General features: G+C 43.6%; 1 protein-coding gene across 2 annotated transcripts in view; it reads left to right on the forward strand.

Moving 5' to 3' along the window:
* Positions 1 to 15373, forward strand: part of pold1 (polymerase (DNA directed), delta 1, catalytic subunit) — a 153117-nt gene extending 137744 nt beyond the window's left edge. For both annotated transcript variants that reach the window (XM_068019663.1, XM_068019664.1), the window contains exons 25-27: positions 1082 to 1134; positions 4137 to 4234; positions 13064 to 15373. In XM_068019663.1, coding sequence (XP_067875764.1) covers positions 1082 to 1134; positions 4137 to 4234; positions 13064 to 13160 — 248 coding nt within the window. In that variant the 3' untranslated portion in view covers positions 13161 to 15373. The remainder of the gene's footprint in view (positions 1 to 1081; positions 1135 to 4136; positions 4235 to 13063) is intronic.
* Positions 15374 to 15914: the final 541 nt, after the last annotated feature.

The following is a 15914-nucleotide window of genomic DNA, read 5'->3' on the forward strand; positions in this document are numbered from 1 at the left end:
CCACCTGCAAATTTCTCTTGAAGCCCATTGGTGAGACCATCAACCGGACCTTGCATACTCCAGCTTGGATCGTGCTGAGCGAGCAATCATTCTAAAGAAATGAGCAAAAGTTCTGACTTGGAAATATATCACTACTCCTTTGTTGCTGGCTCAAAGTCCTAGAGCTCCCTACCTAACAGCACTACAGGTGTACCTACACCACGCAGACTGCAGCAGTTCAAGGTGACTTTCAAGGGAAGTTAGGGATGGGCAATAAATGCTGTCTTGCCAGCGAAACCCACAGTTCATGAAAGATAAAAAAGAAACAGAAAATAAACAGTGCTCTGAAGGGGCAAAACAGGTTAATATTTTGGGTGAGGATCATTATCCAAGTAACCTGATACTGATGAGGTGTGTATTTTAGCATTTTTCTTTAAAATTTTAAAGAATCATAAGTATTATACTGTGGAAAGAAGCCATTAAGTCCATATTGTCTGCGCTGTGCTGAAGGTGTCTTCTCCCCTTTCTCTATCGTCTATTTCCATTTCCAATACTGATCCAATACCTTCTTAAATGATAAAATGATACTGTGGTTGCTGGAAATCTGAAACAAAAATAAAGTGCAGGAAATACTGAGCGGGTAAAGCAGCATCTGTGGAAAGGAGGAGTTAACATTTCAGATCAATGACCTTTTGTCAGATTTTTAAATTATCTTTAATCCTCCACTTTACACAAAGGGTATTGTAAATCTGGAACTCTCTATTCCCCAATAAGCTGTTGAGGCTTGATGTCAGTTGAAAATTTCAAAACTGAAATTAATAGATTTTTGTTAGACAAAGGGTATTCAGGATTATGGAATGAAGTGCAGGTGGATGGAATTGAAATACAGATCAGCCATGTTCCAATTGACTGTGAAGAGGCTTAAAGGGCTGAATGGCCTACTCCTGTTCCTATGTACAACTGCTGTTTATGGTAAAGCATTCTTTGCCCTAATCATTCTTTTGTGCAAGTTTCAAGCCTTTGTAGCATCTCTTTCTAATTCTACACTGTCTAGAAAGAGACTTCAAATTTAATCTAATATTAACCTCTGCTTTTCCTGCAGGTGCTGTTTGCAGTTACTGTAAATCTCGTCAGTCAGAGCTGTACCAGAAGGAGGTATGGTAACAAAATTCATTTATATAGTTTGTTTGTAGGTCAGAAAGTATATACTGTGAAGATTGCCTGATATTGTATTCAGATCTGGGCACCATAGTTTAGGAAGGATGTCACACCTTTAGAGAGTATGCAGAAGAGATTTAGTAAAATCGTACCAGGGAGGAGAGACTTAAGTTATGTAGAGAGACTGGTGAAGCTGGGGTTGATCTCCTTAGAGCAGCGAAGGTTGAGAGAAGATTAATTAAAAAAAAGTCTTCAAAATCATGAACAATTTTATAGAATAAATATGGAGAGACTGTTTCCAATGACAGAAGGGTCAGTAACCAGAGGGTACAGATTTAAGGTAACAGACAAAGGAACCAGAGGCAACTTGAGGATTTCTTTTTATTAGTTCATGGGATGTGGGCATCACTGGCTAGGCCAGCATTTATTGCCCATCCCTAATTGCCCTTGAGAAGGTGGTGATGAGCTGCCTTCCTGAACAGCTGCAATCCTTGGAGTGTAGGTACACCAACAGTGCTGTTAGGAAAAGAGTTTCAGGATTTTGACCCAGCAACAGTGAAGGAATGGCGGTATAGTTCCAAGTCAGGATGGTGTGTGGCTTGGAGGGGACCTTGCAGGTGATGGTGTTCCCATGCGTCTGTTGCCCTTATCCTTTCAGGCGGTAGAGGTCACTGGTTTGAAGGAGGAATGGTGAGTTGCTGCAGTGCATCTTGTATATGGTACACACTGCTGCCACTGTGCATCGGTGGTGAAGGGAGTGAATATTGAAGGTGTGGATGGGGTGTCAATCAAATGGACTGCTTTGTCCTGGATGGTGTTAAGCTTCTTGATTGTTGTTGGAGCTGCACCCATCCAGGCAAGTGGAGACTGTGACTTGTGCCTTATAGATGGTGGACAGGCATTGGGGAGACAGGAGGTGAGTTAATCGCCGCAGAATTCCCAGCCTCTGACCTGCTCTTGTAGCCACAATATTTGTGGTTGGTCCAGTTAAGTTTCTGGTCAATGGTAACCCCAGGATGTTGATAGTGGGGGATTCAGAGATGGTAATGCCATTGAGCATCAAGAGGAGATGGTTCGATTCTCTTTTGTTTGAGATGGTCATTGCCCGGCACTTGTGTGGCGCGAATGTTACTTGCCATTTATTAGCCCAAGCCAGGTCTTGCTGCATCTGGACACAGGCTGCTTCAGTATCTGAGTTGTCGCGAATGGTGCTGAACATTGAGCAATCATTAGCGAACATCCCCACTTCTGACCTCCTGATGGATGGAAGGTCATTGAAGCACGAAGATGGTTGGGCCTAGGACACTGAGGAACTCCTGAATTGATGTCCTGGGGCTGAGATGATTGACTTCCAACAACCATAACCATCATGTGTTAGATATGATTCCAGTCAGTGCAGAGTTTTCCCCCTGATTGCCGTTGACTCCAGTTTTGCTAGGGCTCCTTGATGCCATACTCTGTCAAATACTGCCTTGATGTCAGGGGAAGTCGCACTGACCTTAATATATACAGTGAGTTATTGTGATCTGGATTGTGCTGTCTGATAGGGTGGTGAAAGCAGATTCAGTAGGAACTTACAAAAAGGAATTAAGCAAGTACTTGAAAGGAAAACAATTTCAGGGCGATGGAGAAAGAGCAGGAGAGTGGGACTAATTGGAAAGCACTTTCAAATAACTGGCACAGATGCAATGGACCAAATGGCCTCCTTCCACACTGTATCATTCTGTGATGCGATCATTCATTGCTAACTTCAGATAATGTCTGGAGGGAAAAAAATTCTATTTCAAAACCTGCCTTTGAGCCAAGCCTGGTCCACTTGCATCTCTATTTCTCCACTACTGTATTGAAAGCAGCAGGGCTAGTGGTGAGTAGTGATGTGGAACACAGGCAAATATGTAACAGAGTGTTCATAATACTGTGATCCACTTGAGGGGTTCAAATGACATTTCAGTTTGGAAGATGAAACCTTGAATGGGTTGCCTATCACCTGAACCACTTGGTTAGATCTCTGCCTTTGACTCATCATTGACATACTGACAGTCAGTACATTTTTAAATAAAGTTGCAAGGAGGTTACACACATTCTTCTCTCCAGAGGCACTAACTTTTGCTGGACTTAGTTCTGTGCGAGGCCGACTGCCATTAAGTGCTACACTTTAGTGAACATTTTGCATGTGGGAGCTTAGATAATGGGTTTACTGTCTTACTGTTGGAGACGAATGTGGTGGGGAAGTGAATGGTGCAGAGTCGACATTTGAAAGATAAGACTCTAATAAAGGGTCTTTCCTGTAGCATTGAACAATGTTCCTTTTTGTTGTCTTATTTGATTAGTACATTGCTTGTGGCATTGCCCCATATCCGTGGATATTTTTTATATAGAAACTGGTGATTGAATTAGGAGCGAGACTTTACAGAGCCACCTCATGGTCATAGCCTGCAATCACATTGTGACAGTTGACAGGATTACATTGAATGAGAAATGTTGACATAGCAATTTTCAGTGGTTGACAGAAAAGTGTGAAGAAATCATGACAACAGGAAGTAAGATTTGTAGACCTGAACTGTGTGCCCTACACATTTTTAATGTACTTGTTGGTCTTCAGGCAAAGCACATGGGGTTAGAAGGCTGGGTATAATTGGACAAGAGTGCATAGAGTAATTGAGTTCACATTTTAAAATCATGTATTGTCACTTTATTTCCATAAGTTCCTATGTCCACATTTAAAATGGAAACTGCTAATTAAAATGTTGTTCTATAAATACTGCTTACACCTGCAGTGGCACAGCAATGAGAATGTTGACCTGAAGTGCACACTAGTGCGTGATTTTTCATATATACAGATAAGTTAATATTTGAGATTTTCTCTTATGACATTCAAAAGCAAGCTATGTAAATCTGCTTAACAGTAAAGTTGGTAGCCAATATATATTCACTGGTGCATGTTTTCAATATCGTATTGCTGTTATCTGCACCCATCTATGCTTTTGTCTCCCTTTCAGATATCTCAGCTGAAACTGCTAGAGGAGAAGTTTTCACGCCTGTGGACACAATGCCAGCGATGTCAGGGTAGTCTGCATGAGGATGTGCTTTGCACCAGGTAGGAGATGGTCTTTCCACTGCCACCGACATTGTTCCTCATTAGGGAGCTACTGCTAAGTGGAATCCAGTTCTAACTCTTGAATTCATCCTTACTGGCATCTCAGAAATGTGGAACTGCTTAACCTTGCTAGGTCTTCTGATCCTTTAATAACTGCAAGCTTTCAAAACCCGAGCTTGGCTTCACCTTGCCAGTATGTTTTATAGTTCTGTGTTCTCCTTGATATTTTCACCTGTGATGGTTTCCTGTGCCTTTTATTTCTCGTGCTTGCTCTCCACGCTGCTCCAGGGCCAATGACTAGAAAACAGTTGTAGGTGTATCTGTATTTTTATCCCTTGATTTAATGAGTGACATTGCTGAATGAGTAATTCATTTTTAACGCACTTCCCTTTTGCCCTGCCTGCCCTAATTGTCCTCCCTCTCCTGAAGGCTGACTTTTGCTGTGGTATGGGTCCAAGGGTGCCAGCAGTCCTCTCCATACATGAGGTTTGCATTGAGTGTTGGCAGAATATTTGATCTTCTGAGACATGATGGGGACAGTCTGATCCTGTACTTGCACTTTCCAGCAAGGGCAGTGATGTTGAGCTTGCCTGATTTTTTTTTTTCTTCCCTCTGTTAAGCCAGTATAGTGAGGCCAATTGTAACACCCTAAGTGATATCCGTTAATTCAACACACACCAGGGGCTGGATTTTAAGGAGCCCTCGACATCAGGATTCGTGGTGGGGGGAGGGCCTGAAGATGGCCCCGGATGAGGCCCGCTGTGGACCTCGACGCCGGCACAGCCCAGCCCAATCCTGCCGGCAGCGACGGGGTACCCTGGCAACACTCACTGCTTGGCGACAGGACCACAATCACCATATGCAAATGAGTAAAATTTAATAGATTTGCATGGACTTACCCTTAATCTTGATGGCCCGCTGCAATCTTCGGCCCGGCAGCCAGCACTCGCGCACCTTCGGATCCTGTCCGGGGAAACGAGACATCACACTGGTGGGGAGGAGGGAGGAAGTAAGTTTATAAGTGCGGGAAGGGTGGAGGTACGGGGTCAAATAAATGTCATGGGTGTAGGTGATGGTGGGGAGGGTTGTACTTTAAACTTTTTGCAGTTTGGGTGGGGTGGGGGGGGGGGAAGGTCAGATGTTACAGGTAAGTGTTTTGTGGGGGGGGGGGGGGAGAGCAAAAATAGTTAATTGTTTTTGGGGAGGGGCGTCGGCGAGGGGCAAAAGAAATGTATTTATTTAATTTTATTCAGTCTGTAAATATTAAGCCGGTAGAGCTGACAGCCCTTTAAAAATGGTGTCAGCTGCCAGGATGGACACGTGATTGTGGGGGGCAGCCTACCCTGGCTATGTAAATGAGCCGCCGCGCTCGAGATTGCAGCGTCTCTTGGGCGGGCCACCATATTTGGAGCTCGCTGCCGAAATTTGCGGCAAGCTAATAAAATCCAGCCCCAAGTTTTCAGTCATGGGCTTTTGGACCATATGGTGATGCCTTTACTTAGTAGCTCATCAACAGAGCGGAATGCATTTTGCATTCACTGTTTCGTGTTGTGCTGGTCCAGCTGGTTCGCAAGCTTGTCTGCTACATTACTCTGGCAAAATTACTTAGCCCAAATCACCAAAAGGTGTAATTGTTACTGTGCAAGATAGTGGTTAGTCTTAAAACAATGTACCGTTGGAATGATGATGTCTTTGACAGGTTGTAGTGCGGGACAAATAAGATGGTTATCGGACTTTAGGCATCTAAGTTATGAGGAAAAGTTGAGGAATTCAGGGTATTTTATCATAAGGAAGCCTGATTTGAAGTGATGTAGCTATGTTCACGATTATGAAGGGAGTTGAAGTAAGCTGGAACTTCATGAACTACTTCACACAGTGGATAATATGGTAGATTTATTGAACAAGTTATGAGGGAAAGCCCTTGAAGTACATAACAAGTGACAGCTAAATATTTGTAAAGAAAGTGCATAGAGAAATATGTTCAGATTTATTAATTTTTTAATAATTTCTATTATATTCCCTTATCTTGATTTTTGGATTAGTGGATAGACAAAAGTTGATTCTGGAGATCTAGCCCAAAGATGTGCACACATCACACGTGTCATCGCACATATTGGGCTGGATTTAATGGGCCCCCCAGGTAGAGGCTAGGAGGCCGGAAGCCGATAGAATTGCGGTGGGGTGCAGAGGGGCTGTCGTCTTCCTCTCGCGCTGCAATTCAGTTGGGAGTGGTAAAGGCCGACAACGGCCTCCCTGTCGGAGGCCAATTGAGGCCGTTAAGCCTATTATCAGCCACTTGAGGGCCTCTTCCCGCCGCTGCTGGAATTATGCCAGTGGCAGGGGGAGCCTTTGTCACACAGTAAGATTAGGCAACCTCCCTGTGGTCTTGGGGAGGGGGTTTCCTCCTCCTCTGTGGGCAGCCTGTGGCTTCGCCCATCGCTGGGGCCTGCTGGACTGGCCCCAGCGACCCTGCCTCACTCACCTTTGTTCTGGGTCTCCAGTGACGGCCATAGTTCCAAGGCCTTCTGTCGTACATGCAGTGGTCACTGCTCCCAGTAATGCTACAGATACTACTGATCTGGCCCTCTTAAGGCAGGTACCCCCATCCTTAATGGGACGGACAGCCTGACATGGGGCAGTTAATTGCCCGGTTATCATTAAATAGAGCCAGGTGGGTAAGTGGGGGAGCAGGGCTCTGAATGGCTGAGGCGAGTTTCCCACTGCCTTTACGGCCCAGCATCAGGAGTCCTGCCAGCTCCACTAAATCCAGCCTTTTGTGTGCTGCACGTGTCAGGATCTGGTAATTACATGCAGACAGTGCTGCATTATTTTAGTACCAAGTTTAGTAGAGAATTGCCTTGAGGTTATTTGAGTTAATCATTTGTGTTGCTTTACGGGTCGTGGGTGTGTCATAGTGATGTTTGAAAGAGAAACAAATGTTCTTAGTTTTCTCAATTACTAGTTTTTCTTTCACCTAGTTCAAGATGCTCAAGTTAGAATCTAGAAAGAAAAAATGGATTTTTAATTCAAATGGAGGACAACTTTAATGTGCCTTAGGCATAGTTAAGAAAGTGGCTTTAATATCGACCTGATAGTGAAAGAGTCAGACCTTGTGATTTGCTGTTTGTCTAATAATTTCCTAAGTCTTGCATATCCATTACCCATCAAGGCATGTGACTCTTCCCTTCCCTCCCCTCCCACAACTTCCAAGCTTGTCAGTTCTTTATAGGCTGTTACAAGAGATGAGCTAGCATAACTTGCAGTGGTTATCTCAGATCTGAGGGCGGTTGGGTGCAAGAGATTCATGACTGTCAAGAGAGCTGAGGCTTGTGATTGACGTTTATGACTCCTTCATTGCCAATGAATGTGATTTATGAATCCAGGCGCGTTGCTATGATGGTTGTAAATCAAATAGCTGTAATCAGGTAATATCTATTGGAAGGGTGAGATTTGTGGACTGTATTTTAAAAAAAAAAGACTAGATCAAATGAAGAACCAAGTCTCGTATACAGTGCTTGGTGAAGACAGTGACTAATGGGCACAGTGAATCAATGTTGTGCTTGCTGTGGAAGAATGTAAAACATAATCCTAACAGTGCAACAATGATTAGGGATCATCTGAGGAGATACTGAATCATAGAGTCATGGAGTCGTACAGCATAGAAACAGGCCCTTCGGCCCACCGCGTCCATGCCGGCCATAATGCCTATCTATATTAATCCCACCTGCCTGCATTAATTCCATATCCCTCTATGCGTTGCTCATTCAAGTACTTGTCCAGATGCCTCTTAAATATTGCTACTGTTCCTGTCTCCACCACCTCCTCTGGCAGCTCATTCCAGATACCCACTATTCTTTGTATAAAAAATTTACCCCTTTGATCCACTTTAAACCTCCTCCCTCTCACCTTAAATCTATGCCCTCTAGTTTTAGTCACCCCTACCATGGGAAACAGACTCTGTCTATCTACCCTATCTATGCCTCTCATAATTTTATATAGTTCTATCATGTCCCCCTCAGCCTCCTTTGCTCCAGGGAAAACAGACCCAGCCTATCCAATCTCTCTTTATAACTCAAGCCCTCCAAACCAGGTAACATCCTTGTGAATCTTTTCTGCACCCTCTCCTAGCTTAATCACATCTTTCCTGTAGTGCGGCGACCAGAACTGCACACAGTACTCCAAGTGCAGCCTAACCAACGTTATGTACAACTGTAACATGACGTCCCAACTCTTGTACTCAATGCCTCGGCCAATGAAGGCAAGCATACCATACACCGCCTTCATCATCCTGTCTACCTGTGTTGCCACTTTCAGGGAACTCTGTACTTGCGCCCCAAGGTGTCTCTGCTCAACAACACTCCCCAGGGCCCTGCCATTCACTGTATATGTCCTGTCCTGGTTTAACTTCCCAAAATGCATCACTTCGCACTTGTCTGCCAATTCCATTTGCCAATCCCTTGCCCACTTTCCCATTTGATCTATATCCTGTTGTAACTTAGACCACCTTCTTCACTGTCCACTATACCACCAATATTGGTGTCATCTGCAAACTTGTTGATCATGCCCCTTACATTCTCATCCAAGCCATTAATATAAATGACAAACAACGGAGGGCCCAGCACCGATCCCTGCGGCACACCACTGGTCACTGGCCTCCAATCTGAAAAACAACCCTCCTCCACTACCCTCTGCCTCCTATCACCAAGCCAATTTTGTATCCAATCGGCTAGCTCACCCTGGATCCCATGTGTTTGAACCTTCCGGACCAACCTACCATGCGGGACCTTGTCAAAGGCCTTGCTAAAGTCCATGTAGACAACGTCCACTGCCCTGCCCTTGTCAATCCTCTTGGTCACCTCCTCAAAAAACTCAATCAAATTTGAGAGACATGATTTCCCACGCACAAAGCCATGCTGACCATCCCTAATCAGACCTTGCCTTTCCAAATGCATATAAATCCTGTCTCTCAGAATCCCTTCCAATAACTTTCCCACCACTGATGTAAGGCTCACCGGCCTGTAGTTCCCTGGCTTATCCCTGCTGCCCTTCTTAAATAAAGGCACAACATTAGCTATCCTCCATTCTTCCGGTACCTCACCTGTGGCTAATGATGATACAAAAATCTCTGCCAGGGCCCCAGCAATCATAGCATCATTGCTTCCCATAGCATCCTAGGATATATCTGGTCAGGCCCTGGGGATTTATCCACCTTAATGTGCTTCAAAACCTCCAACACCACCTCCTTTGTAATGTTGATATGCTCCAGGATATCGCTGTTCCCTCCCTTGAACTCACTAGCTTCCATGACCACCTCCATGGTAAATACAGATGAGAAGTATTCTTTTAAGACCTCGCCTGTTTCCCGTGGCTCCACACATAGATTGCCACACCGATCCTTAAGGGGACCTTTCTCTCCCTAGCTACCCTTTTACTCTTAATATACTTACATAATCTTTTAGGATTCTCCTTTATCTTATCTGCCAGGGAAATCTCATGGCCCCTTTTCGCCCTCCTAATTTCCTTCTTAAGTGTACTCCTACATCCCTTTTACTCCTCGAGGGACTCGCTTGATCCCAGCTGCCTATACCTGACATATGCCTCCTTCTTTGTCCTGACCAGACCCTCAATATCCCTCATCAACCAAGGTTCGCTAAACTTGCCAGCCTCACCCTTCAGTCTTAACAGGAACATGTTGGCCCTGAACTCTTCCTATCTCACTTTTAAAAGCCTCCCACTTCCCAGACTTCCCAGACCTGTAAGCAGCCTCTCCCAATCAACTTTTGAGAGTTCCTGTCTGATGCCATCGAAATTAGCCTTCCCCCAATTTAGGACTTCAACTTGAGGACCAGTCCTATCCTTTTCCATAACTATCTTGAAACTAATAGAGTTATGGTCACTGGTCCCAAAGTGCTCCCCCACAGACACATCAACCACCTGTCCAACCTCATTTCCAAAGAGGAGGTCGAGTGTAGGGCCATCCACATACTGCTTCAGAAAACTATCCTGGGCACATTTAACAAATTCTTCCCCATCTGATCCCTTAGCAGTAGGGCAGGGACATGTCTGATTTGACCCTGAGCTGCGCTATGTTGGCTGATGTGAATAGAGTGCTACAATTCGCTTAAGTTAAAGTGGTGGAGGGGGAATCCATTCGGGTTCACTAAAGGGAATCGCTTTACACTTCGAATGTACTTCCTTTAGCTGTAGTCATTATTGTAACATAAGACACACGGCAGCCAATTTGTGCACAGCAAGTTCTCTGAAGCAGCAATGACCAATATCACCAGATAATCTGTTTTAATGATTTTGGTAGAGGGATAAATGTTGGACACTGGGTGAACTCCCCTACTGTTCTTTGAATAGTGTAGTGGGATCTTTTAAGTCCACCTGAAAAGATAGATAGGGCATCAGTTTAGCGTCTCATCGGAAGGGACTAGATGTTCAACAGTGCACCCCTCCCTCAGTAATGCACTGGAGCGTCAGCCTAGATTTTGTGCTCAAGTCTCTGGAGTGGGTCTTAAACCCACAGCCCTTTGACTCAGGTGAAAGTGCTACCCACTGAGCCATGGCTAACACCTAAATTCAGAGTAGGGAATATTATTGGCCTGGCATTCACTAAGCAGGATTTCAGTGCATGAACGCTATTTTGAAGACATGCTGAAATTATGATTTTAAGGATAGTTTGGAAATATTTGTCTTTCATGACCTCAGGACATCCCAGAGTACGTAGAATTGTAGTCCCTGTTCCTACATTACAACAGTGTCTGTGCTTCAGAAATACCTCATTGGCTGTAAAATACTTTGAGACATCCTGAGGTTGTGAAAGACGCTGTATAAATGAGTCTTTCTTATATGAAGCAACAGCTTCAAATTGAATTTATTTGTTAGTTGTGAAGAAATTATTTCTAATACAAAAATACAGAGGTTCAATAATGTAGGGAAATAATGAGCAGGACTGCACACATTTTGTTGGTCCGGGAAATTAATGTAGACGTGTTGGAATCAGGCATCACTCACCACAACGCTGTATAGTCTGGTACACCATCCACTTCCATTATTGAACCCTTCAGCAGTGACTAAGCCTGAAGAAGGAAGTGAAAGGACTCTGGTCTGATTCAGACTTTATTTACACTTTTCTTGCTGGCCCACGCTCCTCCCCATCTCCAGTACATTTAAACATAGGTTTGTTGTTTTTTGCTTTGTTTGAGAGTATGAAATTTCTCCCTCTCCTTTCCCCCTCGTGTACTTCCTAAGGCCAAGCAGATATACGTATTCCAGGCTTGTTCTAGTTTTAGTCGGCAGCAGTGGTCTGGTGTTGGCTTTTTAACTGGTTTCCCCAGTCATAGAACATAAAAATTTACAGCATAGAAAAAGGCCATTTGGCCCATCATGTCCGAAAAGGAACTTTACAGCCTAATTCCACTTTCCATCTCTTGGTCCCCATAGCCTTTCAGGCGACAGGACTTCAAGGGCATATCCAAGTACTATTTAAATGCAATGAGGGTTTCTGCTTCTTCTACCCTTTGGGCAGTGAGTTCCAGATTTTCACACCTCTGGGTGAAAAAAATTCTCTTCAACTTCCCTCTAGTCCTTCTACCAATTACTTTAAATCTATGCTCACTGGTTATTGACCTCTCTGCTAAGGCGAATAGATCCTTCCTATCTTATGCATTACCTCACACTTCTCCAGATTGAACTCTCTTTGCCACTTTTCTGCCCACCTGACCAATCCATTGATAGCTGCCTGCAGTCTACAACTTTATTCCTCACTATCAACTCCACAGCCAATTTTTGAATCATCTGCAAAATTCTTAATCATGCCAACCCCCCCACCCCACATACACCATGAAAAGCAAGGGACCTAGTACTGAGCCCTGTGAAACCCCATTGGAAATAGCATTCCAGTGGCAAAAACCGTCATGGAGAAGTGATGAATGTCAGTTTGATGGCTCCCTTGTGGTGCGGCTGAGTTTGGCAGCTCAAGAAGTAAGGGCCCCTGAATTCTTCGGCACAGTAGGTTGCTGCTACAGGGCATTATGTCATCATCTTTCCTTCGTCCACCACCCAAAACAAGCCACCTTTTCCAGCTCAGAGGAAAGTGTTGTGTTCCAACTGTTTTGCAGAGGCCACTCGTCTCATGTTCTAAAGCAGTATTTATGCTCTGGCATGGTTCCATCAATATTCCTGTGGACAGTCCTATGGTATCTTGCCCTAGTCATTCATGTATAATAACAACTTGCATTTATATAGTGCCTTTAATGTAGCAAAGCATCCCAAGGCACTTCATGGGAGATTATCAAAAATATTTGACATGAAGTCACCTGATATATTAGGACAGATGACCAAAAACTTGGTCAAAGAAGTAGGTTTTAAGAAATGTTTTAAAGAGGCAGAATGGTTTTGGGAGGGAATTCCAGAGCTCAGGCCCTAGGCAGCTGAAGGCATGGCACCAATGGTGCTGTGAGGAAGATTAACATGTAAACGAGAAATAGTAGGGGGCCATGGATAGATCCCTGGTGAACTCCAAAGGTAATGGTGAGGAAGCAGAAAAGGGAGTCATTGCTGGAGATTATCTGGCTACGCCTATACAGTGGATACTGGTACACTAATAGCTGATCAAATACTTGCAGATGCTTGCTGTTGATGCAGTGGCCACTTTAGCAAGGTACAGGGACTGCTGGTGCTGTGTTAATAGGGTTAGATGAAGTAGGAGTACGAGGAGGTTGGTGTGGAGTATAAGTGCCAGCATGGACCTGTTGGGCTGAATGGCCTGTTTCTCTGCTGTAAATTCTCTGTAACGTCTTTGTTTTTCTCTTTTTTTCTTATCAGTCGGGATTGCCCCATATTCTACATGAGGAAAAAAGTGCAGAAGGACCTTGATGACCAGGAGAAGGTGATGGTGCGATTTGGACCCCCAACCTGGTGATGAGAGGAGCAACAAACCAGAGTGTTGGGGAGTGGGAGAGGCTGCTTTTAAAATAAATGAGTGGAAAAGTTTCTGCAGGAGATTCAAAAACCAATTGTTTCTGTCCACTGACCACTGTTACTGTCATTGGGGAGAACTCATCAGATGTGAAATTCTAAGCTGGAGGTTTGATTTTAACCTCCTGATTGTGAACTTCTTTCAAATTGAGTAGATACCCTTTCAATTCCCAACTTTTTAAACTTTCAACATCTGAAGTAGCATCAGGAGCCTTTAAATCAAAAGCAAGTGTGAATTTTTTGTTTTACGTAAGACTGTTTGCCAAATCTTTGGGAGAAGGAAGGGATGGGCAAAGGAAGAAAGTGTTCCAAAAGAGTTTTCTGATTTTTCAGAAGTACTATAATGGGTCACATATTGTGAATGATTCAATGGCCATTTTACAGACTATGCTATTGCAGATGCGATGGTATTTTGTACACTAAGAGATGACATTTGGAATTTCCATGTGGTAAACCCGCCAATATTACAAAAAGCTGAGAGATTTTTTTATATCTATTTCATTAGCTGAATTATTTGACCAGTGGATTAATTGAAATGCAATCAGAATGAATGGATAAAATGAAATGTTAAAGAGGTGTTGGATTTTGTGTTCTTGGAAATCTTTCTTAGACCTGCTAGGCTAATTCAATGAAATTGTCTACTGCATCAGTACTGTATTCAGTTGCTTGAGGGACGTTTGAATCCATTTTGTTAAGCTGGAGGTGTTTCTCCCATTCCCAACCATTGCTGCCTTCTGCTGACCATCTCCTTTGTGTTTATTGGGAGAGTAGAGTTGGGAGGCAGCTTATAAGCTATGAGGGTAGAATGTACCAATGGGTGCAGGATGTGTCTGCTTGATTGGCTTACGGAGAGAGTAAGAATGGGGTGAAAAAGGTAAAACCATTACAATTGGAAAACAAGTTGGGACACTGTGTCATCATGCTGTGTTCTCTAACCAATGAAAGAAACCCACGTTCATCCCACCTGAGTGTACCTGTGAACCACCTGTTCTGTGGGTATAGAGGAGGAGAATATCATTGGAAATTCAGTTTGAAGTATTTCTCTGATGGCATGCTTTTTCCCATGGTTATATCGTTTAAGCCATGATCATCAGATTCTGAAAAATGTTTTTCCGCCCCGACTTGGCTTATTAATTCTTAATCGTTGTGATTATTGGACAGCCAACCTGTGGGATCCTCGGTGTAACTGCATTTAGCTTTCCACAGGTGGGAAGGTGCTGAAACTACATTCAGTTTGTGTTGTGTTGGCTTTAGAAGGAGCGCTGATAATGGATCACTAACTGAATTGGGGGAGGGGAGAATGCAGATGCACAAAATGAAGGGGGGAGGGTTATCAAATGTATTCCTCTCCTGATTCCACCTTTTCTGTCGCCAATGATTCAGGGTGCAGTTCCAGTCATGGGCACCATTCTGGTACCTCACCCAAAAAATAGTGGATCTTTGTGTGTTATAAAAACAAGAAATATTGGAACTTCTCAGCAGGTCATCATCAGATGAAAGGTCACTGACCTGAAACATTAACTCTGCTTCTCTCTCCACAGATGCTGCCAGACCTGCTGAGTAGTTCCAGCATTTCTTGTTTTTATTTAAAATTCCAGCATCTGCAGTATTTTGCTTTTACTTTAGGATCTGTGTGTGTGTTGCCTGGACAGTGATTCATATTGGGCTGCTGAAGGACGACCCCCCATCCCAGTTAAACGTGATCTTTTCATCACCTGGCATCCAGGTGCGGAATTGTAACAGGAGTTCATCGACAGATGCTGATCAGCAAAATAAATCTCCCTCCTCCAACACCAGGTCTCAATATTCTTATTTCCAGTCTGGTTACAGATGGCTAGCAAAATAAACCAGGGATCAAACCTTAGACCTCCCTGGTTTTATTGATTTGGTGCTGTATCAACTGGTGCATTTACCTACTGGCTAGCTGAGGGGTATTTGAAATTCCATCATTCAACCAATATTCTTATCCCAAGTTTTCAGTTGCATTGTTCTATATGGGTAGGATGGAGGTTGTTTTCTTATTCACTGACATGAAGCCAGCCTATGTGGAATTTATTAACTGTTTCGCGTAAGTATGACTTTGTACAATAGATTTTATAACCGTAAGTTTTTTGAGCATTGACTTTTGTATCCTGAAAAATAAAAGTGTTAACCTTGTTATTAAACAGTCATGTTGATTTATTGTGAGCACTAACTCTTTTTAGGTAAACTATCTTTCTAGAAATCCTCCTGCCGACCCACACCCACATTAATGAATGTAGCTGAATGACATTGATCAAGCATCAATAAGCAGCACCAATTTATTTTTATCCCCTTCCTAGATCTGTGCTTGATGCCAAAAATCCTATCTAATCGATTTACAATGGTATGGTAGGACTGATGCAATGCAGAAAATCACATCCACAATAAAACCAGTTATCAACTGGAAGAAACTGGAGAAGACTTATTTATGTTCTGGTTTCTATTTTTGCCTCTGTTTCCCTGGCTTTGGTGGAGGGGCAGGAGGTAGGTGATTACTCAGGTGTTAGCAGCCTCCTGGTCCTTTGCCTAAATAGCCATATGTGAGCATAGATGGTGATGTTTGACCATGGCAGGGCAAGAAACATCACAGTTGGACTCTCATCTTGTTTAGGCACGGCATGTACACTCTTCAGAGGTGCTGGGTAGCAATCAAGAGTGAGTGCCCTGCTGTTTTTTC

The sequence above is a fragment of the Heterodontus francisci genome, chromosome 41 (genome assembly GCF_036365525.1).
Source record: "Heterodontus francisci isolate sHetFra1 chromosome 41, sHetFra1.hap1, whole genome shotgun sequence".
Lineage (NCBI taxonomy): Eukaryota > Metazoa > Chordata > Chondrichthyes > Heterodontiformes > Heterodontidae > Heterodontus > Heterodontus francisci.